The sequence below is a fragment of the Triturus cristatus genome, chromosome 3_1 (assembly GCF_964204655.1).
Source record: "Triturus cristatus chromosome 3_1, aTriCri1.1, whole genome shotgun sequence".
Lineage (NCBI taxonomy): Eukaryota > Metazoa > Chordata > Amphibia > Caudata > Salamandridae > Triturus > Triturus cristatus.
In genome coordinates, this window is record NC_140583.1 from 999,217,547 (window position 1) to 999,232,251 (window position 14,705).

At 45.3% G+C, this 14,705-nt stretch overlaps 1 protein-coding gene across 2 annotated transcripts in view; it reads left to right on the forward strand.

The window, feature by feature from the left end:
- Positions 1–14,705, forward strand: part of CD164L2 (CD164 molecule like 2) — a 133,465-nt gene that overhangs the window by 71,284 nt on the left and 47,476 nt on the right. For both annotated transcript variants that reach the window (XM_085646431.1, XM_085646430.1), the window contains exons 2-4: positions 5,694–5,786; positions 11,688–11,771; positions 12,567–12,608. In XM_085646431.1, the coding sequence (XP_085502557.1) occupies positions 5,694–5,786; positions 11,688–11,771; positions 12,567–12,608 (219 nt within the window). The remainder of the gene's footprint in view (positions 1–5,693; positions 5,787–11,687; positions 11,772–12,566; positions 12,609–14,705) is intronic.

Genomic DNA, 14,705 nt, shown 5'->3' on the forward strand with positions numbered 1-14,705 from the left:
CGTTACTAGTCGGTGATTACCGAATCGGTATTTACCGATTCGGTAATGAGGCATACCTTCCCATTGATGGGAAGGTATGCCTCATTACCGAATCGGTAAATACCGATTCGGTAATGGGGGGAACACATACAAGGGTGGCAGGGTGTCACATTGACACCCTGTTGCACCCCTGTTTCGGCCATGTGTGCACATGTGGCACACATACATGCCCTAAGGGCATGTATGTATGCCACATTGCACACAGCTACGCGCGTAAAAATGCATTTACACATACATTCATTATTTACCACCAACTATAAGTTGGTGGTAAATACCGACTCATAAACACACACACACACTCCCCCTACATCTCGATTTTGCTTTCGGAATTTACCGAATCGGTAAAATTACCGATTCGGAAAAGTTACCGATTCGGTAACATTACCGATTCGGTATTATTACCGAATCGGTAATTTTACCGATTCGGTAAATTCCGAATTCCCCCTACATACCAATGGCCAAAATACCGGTCGGTAACGGTATTATTACCGAAAATCGGCCGTTACCGACCGGTATTTGGCTTCCTACATGAGGCCCTTGGTTACTGCATTTGTCTCAGAGATCACTTTGTAACTTGCATTTGATAAGTTACAATCCTAATATATCACAGTGTGCTATGAACTGCTATCAAAGAGCTGCATATGCAAACTACACGGTATAGGTTAGAAGGGCATATTTTTTCCCCAGTCTATCTTTCGTTATCCTAATGTTGCTAAAAACCGTACAGGCTTGTTTGGGTAGAAGTAAATTTTGATTAGTAAAGCGAACCCTAACCACAGTGTTATGTTTTAAATCCAGAGTGTGCTTATCCAAACCAAGCACTCCTACTGCCAACCCCTACACCTTGTAGTCCTCATTGTTTTAGGAAACATTTCCTATGCACTGATTTGTGCAGGTATGATTAATTGTCTCTGTATATGTGTGCGTGTGATGTAAGAGCTCTGAGTAGCGCTGTAAAAAAAATGAAATGCATGTGAGAGGGAGTCTATGGAGAGATGAAGGGCACTGGTGGAGGGTGATAGTGAGGGAATCTGTGGAAAAGGAGGTCATTGGGGGGCATTAAAAAAAAATTATCGCACTGGGGGCCACCAGCACTGAAACTGGCCCTATTACTATGGGAATTAGAAAAGGACTGCATTCATAAAATAGCTTTTTGTACTTCAATGCAAGTCAAGATCGTTATGGAATGGTGAAAAACATTTTCATTAGTGGGAGAAATTGAGCTGTTGGTTGAGAGGGTTGAAACCCTCGTCAAGCCACAGCCACAATCCCTTGCCGGGTGAACCACAAAAAGTCACCAAATTAACCTGTGTTTAACCCTCTGGCAGCTTGGCACAAAAGCAGTCAGGCTTAACTTAGAGGCAATGTGTAAAATATTTATTCTCCACACAAACAGCAATAAAGTGATAACATAACACAAACAAATCCACTCCAGTTTAGAATAATACAGTACTTTTTACAGAATTATTTGACACCAAAATGACAAAATCCAATCACTAGAACCGGATATTTACAATTTCAAAGTTTAAGGTAAGTATAGAACCTAAAAGCACAAAGCGCCAACTGTAGTTATCTGGTTGTGCTGGACCGGAAGAAAGTCGTACGTTCAGGCTGACCACGATGGAGTGTGGTCCAGATACAGGGACCAGGTAGTCCCACTGAGAATTCTACCTTATGTCCCTGATAAGGAGTGTTGCGTCGCTCTGTGTATGTTCAGATGAAGAGCTGCAAGAGCTGCAATGTAAGGTTCTGTGCCAAGTTGTGTTGTGCTGCATCAGTTCTGGGGAGCTGCAAGGGCTGTGATGCGAGGTCCTGCACTGAGCTCAGTCGGGCTGCATAGGTTCCGATGAGGAGCTGCGAGGACTGTGATGTGAGGATTTGTGCCGCGCTACGTCGGTTCCGATGAGGCTGCTGTTCAGGGACTGCTATTTGCTGGAATGTGAGGTCCTGCGTAGAGTTGAAGCGCACTATGTCAGTCCTGAATGGACCCACAGTTGGGTCAGAAGGAGTACACTCTGATGTCAGCAAGTGTCTAGGACCTGAGGGGGCACCTCTTGGGGGTCACGACTCACTTGAACAGAGGCCAGCAGCAGGGCACAGGCAGATCCAGTTGAGTGTGGGCAGCTGGGTAGATGGAGGGCAGGTCTATAGAGCTTGTTATGTCTTTGGAGCTCAGAACAGGAGGCTTGTCAGTTAGCCCCTGGATTTAGGTGGATCTGGGAGCAGGTCCAGTCTTTGTTTCTCAGGTAGCAGGAGAGCAGGGCAGTCCTTTCAATAGCAGGGTAGCACAGCTGTCCTTCTTCTGAGTCTTCCACAGGTCCAGAAGTAATCTGAAGGGTTGGTCTGAGGGTCCATTATGTATACCTAGTGCTAGCTTTGATGTGGGTTATTACGTATTAGATGTAATAAGGTAACCCAATGTTATCCTATGGGAGAGGTAGGTCTTGCAGTAGTAAAACATGGATGTAAGAGTTTTTCACTGTCAGGACATGTAAAACTTAAAAGTACATGTCCAACTTTGTAAATACACTGCACCATACCCTATGGGCTACTTAGGACCTAGCCTAAGGGTGATTTATATGTATTAAAAATGAAGGTTTAGGCCTGGCAAATGGTTTATTTTGTGAGGCCAAAAACTTGCAGTTTAAAACTGCACACACAGGCTCTGTGGTGGCAGTTCTGTGACATATTTAAAGGGGTACTTAAGTGGGTGGCAAAATGAGTGCTACAGGCCCACTAGTAGCATTTAATTTTCAAGCCCTAGGTACATGTAGTACCAATAGACTAGGGGATTATGAGTAAATTAAATGTGCCAATTTGGTGTAAGTTAATTACTCACTGCTTAAGGGAGAGAGCACAAACACGTTAGCACTGGTTAGCAGTAGTAAAGTGCACAGAGTCCTAAGAGCCAACAAAAATGGGTTCAAAGAATAGGAGGGTTAAGGCAAAAAGTTTGGTGATGACCCTACAGAGAGGGCCAAGTCCAACAATAAGGATCTGCTGAATGCATATAGTTTTCTTCTCAAAAACTCTTTGCTATTTCTATAGTGTTTGGATCCATGTTGAAGGCGTATTTCTTAAAATGCTGAAACTAGTGGTTTATTAATGGTGCAGAATGTGCTTTGGGTTAGAGCCATTGGAGTCTAGCTTTTGAAGGCCCACAGTCATTGGTGAATCTCTGTCCCTCTCTCCAGCTCCCTAGATTTTATTGAAGCAGGTACAGCTGGGACACTGGAGGAGGGAGAGAGTGAGAGAAAGAGGGAGAGAGAGAGAGAGAGAAAGAGAGAGAGAGAGAGAGAGAGAGAGAGAAAGAGAAAGAGAAAGAGAAAGAGAGAGACAGACAGAGAGAGAGAGAGAGGGAGAGAGAGAGAGAGAACATAAATGGATGGATAAAGTGCGATGGAGGGGAGGAAGGGAGCGGTGTGGTTTGAACATTATTGCCAGAGCCACTTTTGGTTCCCAGTTCAGCTCTGACTTGACTTGCCTCTTAATTTGTCTCCATTGTTGCATAATAAATTGATCCTGCTTTTAGCAAGCGCCAAGCTGGGCTAACAGGGGTACCGATGGTCAAATGAAAGTCATACCCCAGACATTGACCCTGATAGCAAGAGTAGGGCGCAAACATTTTTGATCCACTATGGTCATATAGCTGCCATACACTCTCTATTTTTTAATCAGGTAGGGAGTCCAACACGGAAAAAGTTTTCGCACTGGACTTCCTGACCTGTTTTAACCTCTGCACTCACTAGCACATCACATCTACACCTTATAGATCCCTCACTCCCACGACACCATACAGCATGGAACAAAAGATCTCTGCCAAAGAACCCCTCATTGGGTGCCCGTTGGGTATTGCAGCGCCGACCCGACGAGGAGCAGGCCCAATGATGAAGCATGACACCTGCTGGCTGGGTGTCTGAGGGCCCTAGTTCCAAAGGAAACAATTTTCCTGCAGTATAACATCAGCAGGATTACCTGTATTCATAGTGGTCCTTGTACATAGCACTTTATTCCCCTTCTGTTCTATGACCCACTTTAGGAACAACGTACCTTCTTTTGTTGTAGAGGTGAGCAAGACAAGTCAAAAGAGAGAGCCGAGCCAAGGAAGTGCTTTGGCTGTAAGAGCTTATGCACATGCTGAGCCCTGAAAATATGTGCATGCAAATAATGCAACAAACAAATTGTTGGAATTTAAAGTGCCTACAAAAAAGTGTATTTTTTTAATACGTGGAAGTAGTTCAACTTGGTACAATAAATTATATATCTGCATTGAGAAGTATTTATTAAAAGTGAGAGTTTTTAAACATGATTTGAGTAACATTCCTGCCCCCGGCCTCATGACAGTGCTAAAAGTGAACTATGAGGGACCTCAATGGTCATGTGTACTGTATATGTGTCCTAGATATTTTATTATAGATGGAACAACATTATGGACTATAAGTTCAAACACAAGAGAGGCTTTTGTTCTATGCACATCCTGAACTCACATATTTGAAGGTTGTGTCATGTGATAATGAACATAAAAGAGGCTCAGGGAAATAAAGTATTTGTCTAGGGTCATACAGATTGATCTAGCAGTCCTTTCCTAGCGCTGGTGCACTTTTGGCTGCCTAGCGTCAACGCAGGCACCAAGAATGCAACACACATAGAAAGAGGAAAAAACGAGGTGAAATAAAGATATTTCTCCTTGTTACGCGTAGCATTTTGAGGTAGTCCCAGGTCTACCGCTAATGGTAAATCGGGGAACACCCACGCTCCACCCATGGAACGCCTCCCTGGGGAAGAGTAACGCAAGGCAGCGATTTGTGCTGCTGTGCATTACTCCAGATTCATCAAGCCATGCAGGGACACTTAACGTGGCGGCTTCCGTGTGCCCCATGTGTGGCGCAAGACTGAGGCAAAACCTTGATAAATCAGGCCACAGATTTCCAGTCTCATGCTTTGTAACACACCTACTAGATGAGCTTCTTTTTATGAAAGTTTACACAGTGCAAACCTTGCTCAAGGAAATATGAGCGCTTTATAAAAGACTCTAACTAGGCTACATGTGTGTTTTTTTTGGGACAGGTAGACTTGACACAAGTCACAGAATGCAGAGCCCAGCCTGTGATTCCCAGAGGCGGAAGCTCTAGCTGCTAGGCCACATCGCCTCATGTGGAAGCTTGGCTCGTTTTGGGCTTTAGGTTCCCAGAGGACATAGCGCTTAGCCAGAACCAGGCATCTAGTTCAATCCTAGCTCAAGCTTTTATTAGCTTGCCCACATCTACCCAGACTAATGAAACATGCTAAAATGCCATGCCGTTGCTGATTGTGCGCTATACTAGGGCTGTATAACAACTAGAGTGGTCGACCTCGAAGTTGGGCAACCGGTTTCGAGTCTCGCGCTCAACCTCCGGCAATCATAGACAAATCACTTACTCTCCCCCACGCCTAACAAAATGTATGTATTAATCTGTAATGCAACTGGTGCTCATGTAAAGTGCTCTGATACGTTCGGTTCGAGTTTGCGCTATATCCCCCAAAAAATAAAAATTACTTAGCCACTGTCCATTTATCTTGTGGCTTGCTCTTTCCACATCTTTCCCTCGCCAACTGATGGGAACAAAGCTTGCGGCATACACCAAGAGTTAATAGCTGGTCTTGTTGTCTTTCAGAGGAATGTAAGCGGTTCGAGTCCTGCGAGAGATGCCTTGTGGGAGAACCGGAACGGAACATCACCGGCTGCAGATGGCTCCACTGTGAACAAGGTACCACCAGGAACATGGGGCTGGAAGTAGCTGGGTGGGAATTTACCATTGGTAGAAAATGGCAAAGTATGAGGAATTTTCTTGTTTACAAATGATAACTAGGGGCTGGAGAAGAGTTTCTCCTTGTCCGTGAATTTGGTAAGGTTAGGGCACTGAGCCTAAGCAAAGGCAGGGAAAGTTATGACTTTGCAGACTTTGCAGAGGTGGAGTTGAGCTCGCACACAGATACACAACTGGGCTGTGTTCCAGTCGAAGAATATCATAACCCTCAATGGCAGGATGTCCTGTGACTGGAAACAGCACCCATGGCATGATGGGGCGAGGGCTGGCGCATTGGTGGGTTGGCGTCCTGGTACAGAAACAAGAGGGCTCTGTCACTAAAGTGAGCAAATGATGGTCCAGTGGGGCAGGACAGGCAGAGAACATGTCATAAATTAAGGCTTTGTATGAAGGAGTATAGTCAAGTAACACAAGTCTACCCGCTGCACTACCCGGCTCCTCTTAGAACCCGGAATGATTTCCTGCTTCAACAAATGACAAATGAAGCTCCCCCTTTTCTCTTTAATTTTGCATGCCTTCTGGTTCACAAACCTTGAAAATTTTCTAAAAAATGATGCAAAGTTGCTTGCCACCAAACTTTGCAACTTCATATCTCAACTGATGACACCCCTAGATTGAAGTTCAGTATTTCCATTTATGTCTGGCATGCTGTGAATGATGACTCTGGCCTTATTTACATGAGACCTACGTTGCCGGAGCCTCCCTTTTTTTGATGCTCCGGAAGCGCAGTCCTCTCAATCATATCTATGAGGCCACACAAAGCTACTCTGCGTGTCTTTGCATGGCCGCATAGATATGGAGTAAGACAATGCAGCGCATTTCTCTGAGTCAAGAAGGTGTTCCATTGGCATTGAGGTGGGTTTTCCCACGCAACACCCATTGATTTTGATGCTGCCTCAGGTTTAGTTAATCACATAAGACTGGGGCAGACCCAAAACCTTACGCCTCCCCAGAGCAGGCATAACAAGTAGAAATATTTATTTTCCTCCTCGTTTTTCCTTCTTTCCATGTGTGCTGATTTCTGCAGCACACATAGAACGAGGAAAACTCCTCTTTGGATTGTTTTAGTGCAGGAACATGCCTCTTCGTCCACAAAATCAATCCTGCATGCAACGTAGACACCCTTGCACCATGGTGCAATGGTGCCTGAGTTGGTGCTAGCCAGAAAAGAGGGCACCAGCGCAGGGGGAAAGGTCAGAAATGCACTGTATTTCATACATTTGGTGCATTTCTGCTCTTTCCCATTGGCTTAGGGCAGCGCTGCAGGAAGACTTGCAGCGTTGTCCTATAGCGGATCCCCAGTATGTGGATTCCCTTCCATGGCATCACTCGAGAGGTTTCTTACTGCTATCTAATAGGTCATTTATGGTTCTAGAGTGAAGGAAGGATTGAGAAAGAGAAGAAGAGACTACCATGTCATCCATTTTGTCCTCAGATCATTTCTTTCTGCCTGCAGTGTAGCATGCTCTAGCCATGTAAAATGGATGATGTGGGACAGATTATGGTGAGATGGAGAGAGTGAGAGAGATAGACAGAGCAAGAGAGAGATAGAGCGCGAGAGGGAGAGTTCATACTTGGGAACCGAGAGCAGTAAAGCAATGCCCTAAAGGAGCCATATGATAGTAGACCTCGCCCATTCCAGTTGTTCAGCAGCTGCTTCTACCACAGCCTTAAACGTGCTCTAAATTAATGTTCTGTTGCACCTGCATTTGGCAAGTGCAAGGTGTTACACAGTGACGGCTCCTCCTCTATGCTGGAGGAGTGTCACCCCCCAGCCCCTGCCAACCTCAAAAGTTAAAAACTGAAACAATAAGAAAACAGGTTTATTATGGCTGTACTTTTCAGATTCTAAGGTCTGGGCGAATCTTGGGGGTGGGGCTATCGGAAGGGCAGCAACGAGAGGAAGTGGTGGGCACTGCTGTCAGTGCACATTTAGGTTTGGCCGGCTGTCTTAGGACGGCCAAACCGGCATGTGCACTGAGCTGTCTCCAACCCAGCTGCTTTGCTGGCTTGGCGACAGCATGCACAGGCTCCCAGTCTCTCTAGGAGCGCAAATTCATGGCACTCAGACCAATTCTGATGCTATTTTCAAGCATGAGAACAGCATCAGGATTGGCCACAGCGAAGAATGAGAGTCTGTGTTGCAGTGAGGACATGGAGCAGAAGAGCGGTGGGCTACAGGTTAGTTATTTTTCTCCACTTTTTAAAAACGTTTTCCTCATTGTCCTTTCCCCCTCCACCGACGTCCATTCTAGCAAAAGGGTCCTGATTATGAGGCATTAACAATGCACAATAATCTACATTTTCAGTCAGGGCTATATTTAGAAAGAGCAGGTCTTCATTTACATATACTAAAAGTAGGGTAAGCAAAATGATGAGTGACGACATAAATTAGAATACTCCAGTGCCTTCTGGGGCCTAGATTCACCTCCAAATGTAATTGTAGCTCTTTCATGATAAGGCTATATAATACTTGGGTCTATGGTAGCCTGTGGACAGAGAATTGGAACTCTCCTGTGCCTGTCTCTGGAAACCCTGTACTGTCAGTCAATTGTCATGGCTGTTAACAATCCATAGACAATGAAACAAAAGTACCTGTAAACAGGGCAGAGCTGGCCATAGCGGGCATTGAGGCTGGTATGGTGGGGCTTGGTTTTGTAGCAATGGGGGCCGTTTTTTTGTTACTTGGGTCGGTTTTGCATAGGTGCTGCAATATCGGCCCCCAGTACCAAAAGCAGCAATGCTTCACACTTGCACCCCCCCACACACACGACCACTTTCTCTGGAGCTGGTCCTACAAAATTGTCAGGGCTGCTTTGTGGTCTCAGTCTGGCCCTGCCTGAAAAGAAGTCACAATGTCTAACTTTTACACTTATAGCTCTGTCCTTTGTCCTTGTTTTAATGTAATCCTGATTACCAAGGGAGGAAACTCAGTGTGAATGCCTAGGCAGCTGCTATTTTTGCCAAACAATTCACAAAGCACAACACTGTTACACATTCAAACACCTACAAGCCCAAAGGTGAACTGGATTTCCCAGCCACCACAAATGTTCTTTTCTGGTGTCATCCATTCAAGTGGGATTCGGGGCTACAGTTCTCAGTGACAAGGCGGCCCATGAACACAGTTTAACAGTAGAACAGCTCCTGCTTCAGCTAATTCCAAAAGACAGAGCCACAGACTGGTGGAGGCTGGTGCAGGAAGTGATGCTAGTACCCCAAGTGGGTCTCCCCTACCTACCAATCTTTAGGAGGTCATCCCTTGTGAACAACTAGGTGTAGTCAGAATTCTTGAATATGGTATCACCGACAACCCTTAGTGCACCCTCTGAACCCAGCACCTGGGGAATGGGAATTTAGGGATAAGTTTAGTTGCATCTTTAAATCTCCTTGTTGCCTTCAACTGTATGGATGATGAGGACTAGGGTGGTGGTTGAATCAGTTTCAGAATTTAGAAGACAAGCCTGAGCATACAGGATAAATCACCATGACCTAAGGTGAAAGAGAAAACCCCTTGTCTCCTCTGGCAGCACTTGGCTCCCACAAAGTCTGGGAACAGGACGAGCTGCTGTTCTGTTCTGGTATGTCAATAGGAGCCATTGAGACTCTTAAAAAGCAGATATCCTCAGTTTGGTTCCGGTCACCAGCATCTTAAGGTCCTTATTGCTCTTTCATTGTTCACTGTCATTCTATAGGTAGCTTTTGCTTCAGGTCCACTTGGTCAAGGGTCTGCTTCTCTCCTATTACCGGCCATCTTGAGTCTTTCTTTTTGCAGGGCAGAGTCCTGGGCTTGTTCCAAGCTTTGCTGCGAACAACACTCCCCAGAGTCGCGTCTCTGTTCGGACATTCCTCCATGACTTATGAAGTCCACATCCTCACCTGCCAGCTGAAAAGAGACAACACATGCTTAAACTGGTGCATTGTCAGCAAGCCATGGCCAAGCTATTTATGGTATCAAGTAAAAAAAACATGACTCACACCAACAAAACAGAGATATGTTTTCATGTCTTCTTCAAAGTTCACAAACACGGAGGGGACGTTATCAACTGGACAAGAAAATGTGGATCCCTATAGAAGCTTGGCAGACTTCCTGCCTGTGCCCTGAGTGGGATCGTTGGGGTTTACATACAATACTTGGCAGAAAACAAAGTTGGGAGACCACAGTTTGCAGACTCTACCTTACAAAAAAGCCACTCCTTCCAGGAATAGGGAGACAGTGGCTTAACTGAGTTAGAGGGTCGGATCTACAGGCAAAGCTACCACGCAGCAAAACAAGGTTTGTTCAACCAACTGTTTCTAGGTCGGAACCTGTTCACCTAAGGCTCAGCATCAGGGGCTGCTCCAAAAATAGGAAACTCAAAATTATCTTATACTATGGAGGGAATCATACCTTCCACTGGATGCAACATGTTACTGAGAAGAAAGCAATTCAGACTGCACTCAGTCTCCATTTCCTCCACATGTACGCACAATCAAAGTGTAATGTGCTATCTGCATGGCCCATTTTAGTTTTCCCTTATGTTAGCCTAATTGTGCACATTGTAGGCCGCATTTTCTTTTGCACACGTTACTATATAAACATGCTTGCTTTTGTGCCACATTGTTCTTTCACACAGATCTGCATATGTTTTCCTGTTTTTTCTTTTCCTGGGACTTAGTCTGAACACCACAGACAAGGTCAAACAACAATGCCCCTTTTTATTCTCTCTGGTCAGGCACTACCTCCTAGACATAACACGAGAATGCAACTGCTGTTTATGAGCACACATGTCTTGTCATATGACCTAGAGCAGGAATTTAAGTAGACACACTGAGCAAGGGTTGTGAAAGAAGATTGCTTTGTCAACTGAGATGTAGAACGTCCATCTGTGTATGCAGGGTCCATTGCTAATCCCAGAGATCTTTGATATATAATCATTCAGCTTCAGGAATGGGGTTTAGGATATTCTGTTTTATAACATGACAGGACTTTTTATGATATATGGTATATTGACCATGCTAACAGTATTTTTAGTATGCCTTTGTTTTCTAACTGTGGCACGAATACTGAATTTTAGGACACAATAGTTTAAATTAATTTTCTAGTCTTCCTTCGTGTCTCTTGTTTATTTTATTGTGGTTGAGTACGACTGAGAGAGCGATACCATGATATCCCTGAGAGAATCGAGAGTGTTGTGCTCTGGGGTGCCAATTCACTTGTTTCTCTGGTAAGGTTAGAAGGGCAAGTGAGGCACTATAGATAGTCAGACTCGGGCTCAGAGGCACTGAGGTGATATGGTGTCTCAGTCCCTAAATGCTGATGTTCTATGATCCCAAGCATAGTTCTGTTCCTGAGCAGAATCCCTGCAACAAAACAACGCAAACAAGGGTGTGTAAATAAGTCTTTGAGAGGTACAAATTAAAAAAGTTTCACGCTTGAATGTCAGTTGGCATCATTCATCATCATGGTCGGTAGAAGGGGAAGTTTGCAACCTCTACTGTGGGTGCGGCACGGCTTCAATAACTTCTAAGTTCAGAAGAGCACTGTGCCCTGCTGGTGACTAGTAGAGAAACACATGACCCACCTCCAGTGAGCTAATACATATCCATTTCTGTAAGAAAAACATCAGGTCAATGCAAACAGGGTAGGACGGCCCCACAATGTGAGGACTTCTATACACGTGTGTTTATGTAGTTGCGTGGGAGTGTGTCCTTGACAGGCAGTGTTTCAAACCACACTGAGATTCCCCCTGCTTATCCTACAGAACAGACTGCTCCTCATGGTTCCATACGACCTGGACTGCATCAGTTGCTAGGGAAACTCTGCACATCATTAAAGCTTCATGACACCTCTTTCTCTTTCAGAGAACAGCACCTGTGTCCCGAGCAGAGAGACTGAGACCGTGAAGGAGGGGTGTTTTGTCGACAGCGACACCGAGATGTGCAAAGGTAAGGTGAGATGCCCATGAGGCAACATGGTTAATTACTCCCATATCACAAACAGGGGGCCAGTCTCACTTCAGCAGATAGCTGTGCGAAGAGAATCCCCATCTCCTGGCATACACTTGTCTTGCAGCAGGAGCTGTGGTGAGCAAATGGTGCAGGCTTGCTGGTTGTCAATGAACTCTCAACTCATGCAGTCCTCAAACCTCCCAGTAGGAGTCACTATGCAGAAGAATGCAGTGCTGACCATGGGTGTCTCCAGGTTCCGCAATCTCTCTCGTCTAAATCTGCTGTGGTAATTAGGCTGGAGTTCAAGCGGCGAGAATATCTCAGTTCCCGCAGTTCCGGGCCCCCCAGCAGAACCTGCTTTGCAGGACAGCAGCAGCCCGTGCAGGTAAGGGTAGTGGGGCCGCGTTGGGACGATTCGACAGACGACCACAAGGGAAAATTAAATAAATAATACATTTTCCCTTGTCGTCGTCTGACGAAATCCCCCCCACCCGGCCCCACCGCCCCACCGCCCCACCGATCTTACCTGCACGGGCCGCTGCTGGGGTCCCCGCTTGTATAGGAACTCCCACCCCTGCAGTCCGTTTCTCTGCCTGAGGGACACACTCTGAGCTGTTAGGATCTTCGCGCTCTCACAGTCCTTCTTTCGGTCTGAGGAAGGTGCTGTCGGGCAGTCTAATACCGGACTTATCCCGCAGGGGGTGCTACGAGATATGGCGCTGAAGCTAGCAGTTATGATGAGGTGTTTTCCCTGAATTTCTCACTTTCTGAATTTGTCTCTCTTCCTTTCAGGTTCCCACACGCACTCCGAGGATTCAGAAATCGAGACAAAAGGTAAGGAGTCTCTCTGTGGGCTGGATAATAAGGAACCCAAGGATTCCCCACTGGTAGCAGATTCGGCTGCCACATGGAAAATGTTTACTGAGCTCCCAAGTTGCCCTGTGTCATCCACCACATCAGTGTCATGGCTGGTGGGCCAATCTCTCCTTTCTTTTTTTTAATTTACTATTTTATTCATTGTTAAATATATAAAATTTATGCTTGTACGATCAAAAACATACAAATAAAAAAACACTTATTTAGTTAGCTTATTTCTGTAGCGCATAGTCCCCGAATGACTGCAACACACGATCGCCCAAAGAACAGGTAAAGCTGCCGTAGTAGAGACAAATGTTGCAACCATGGAATTGGGTCAACAGTCAGGAGAAGGGAAGAAATTGAGGTTGATGTCGGTGGGTAAGGTGGGCGGGTACAGGGATGTCTGGATGGAGTAGAGGCAAAGGGTGGTATGATGGCGAGAATGAGGAGGGTAGAGGGGTGGAGGAAAGTGGATGGAAGGGCAAGGGTTAAAAAAGTACATATTTCATATCATATCATGAAAACATTGCAACCTTTCCAAGGACCGATCAACTGGCGTTTCCAATACTTGTTATACAGGTAATACTTCAAGTAATCTGGTACTTGAGGTATTACCATTATGATGAGAAAAGAAAACAAGGCTAAATGGGCCAGTATTCCAACAAAAAGGCTAGACTTTCTGGACATCTGACACTTGATGTTGTCGTTTTGAGACTTTCTTATGACTCTCCTCAGATTCGGAATTCTTCTCCATCCTTCATCGCTGCTTGTCACCTCAACAGGGGGTCAGCCTGTTGATACAGAAGTACCAGGCAGTCACCATGCAAGGCAACTAACGCAATGCACCACGATCAAAGAAAGAATTGAATACAAAAATTGAAATGGAAAACGTATGTGTCCTGGCACTGGCAGTGCCATTCCCTGCTCGACCTCTTGCGGGCTGCGAAGGCGTTTGGTCCCTACCTGGCAACACTTCAGCCAGTCATCTCTAGATGTATCTGTGTCCGGGGGATCCTTTGCCTCTGCTAAAGAAATAAATGCCAGGGCCATTGTTAGCTGACCACAGCAACTTGCACCACCCATTGAGCTACTAATAACTATTCAGACCTTTTATACATTAAAAATGACTAAAACCTGCCGCCCAAGCTATTTGTATAGCTTGGGCGGTGGGTCCTAGTAATTTTAAATGTATATAGAATTATTAAACAACTGTTGTTGTGTTCATTACAAAATCGGACAACAGCGCCACAATGTGGCTTACTGTCATAAGTCCCGATGTTGACAATTAAGTGCTGGTGCCTAGCACAGGAAACCACCTGCTCAAATTAAGCAAAGCATATAAACACAATTTTTTGGAAGGGTTGCAGGTGGGGGGCGGTCTTTTCTTTTGGAAAGCACAGTAACATGACCCCCTCCACGAGCGTTCATGACGAGTGCATGAGCAGTGGCTCTTTTGGCTATTGAGGGTCCAAAGACAAGGAGCAATCTAGAAGCAGACCAGTGCTTTGCAGACCCTAGCAGATCAAGTATTTTCACTAATTACCTGCAGTAACTTGATGAGCAAGGCCTCTGCATTATTGACAAGGCTGGCTTTGCCAGCTACATCTGAGTACCAACCCAGAGGGTTACAGTCTCCAAGATAGGTTTAACATCTGCAAGAAGCAGCACAGTTCTGGAAAAAGCCAGACTTCTGATCTTTGCTACTCCCTACAGAACACAAAAAAATGACATTAATAAAATAAATACATAAATTTGGATTTGCAAGTCAAAGGGAGTTCGTCTCATAACCCCTTTGATGATCCCTGCTGGGATTGTACTAACAGTGCTGCCTTTTTCCTTATCTACCGTTCTGATATGGTTTTGATTTTCTCAAAATGTTACATTTGTCTTTTGGAGCTTCTGGGGAATAATATGTGACTGGTTATCAGGGTGAAGAATGGGGATAGTGGGGTGGGAGTGAATGACGCACATCAGGCCCGATGGTGAACCCACCAGTGCTGCCAAATTTCTAAGAGCACTGTTGTCCAATGTACGCCCAAGGGTGCTCGATCCACGTTAGATTGTCAAAATCTC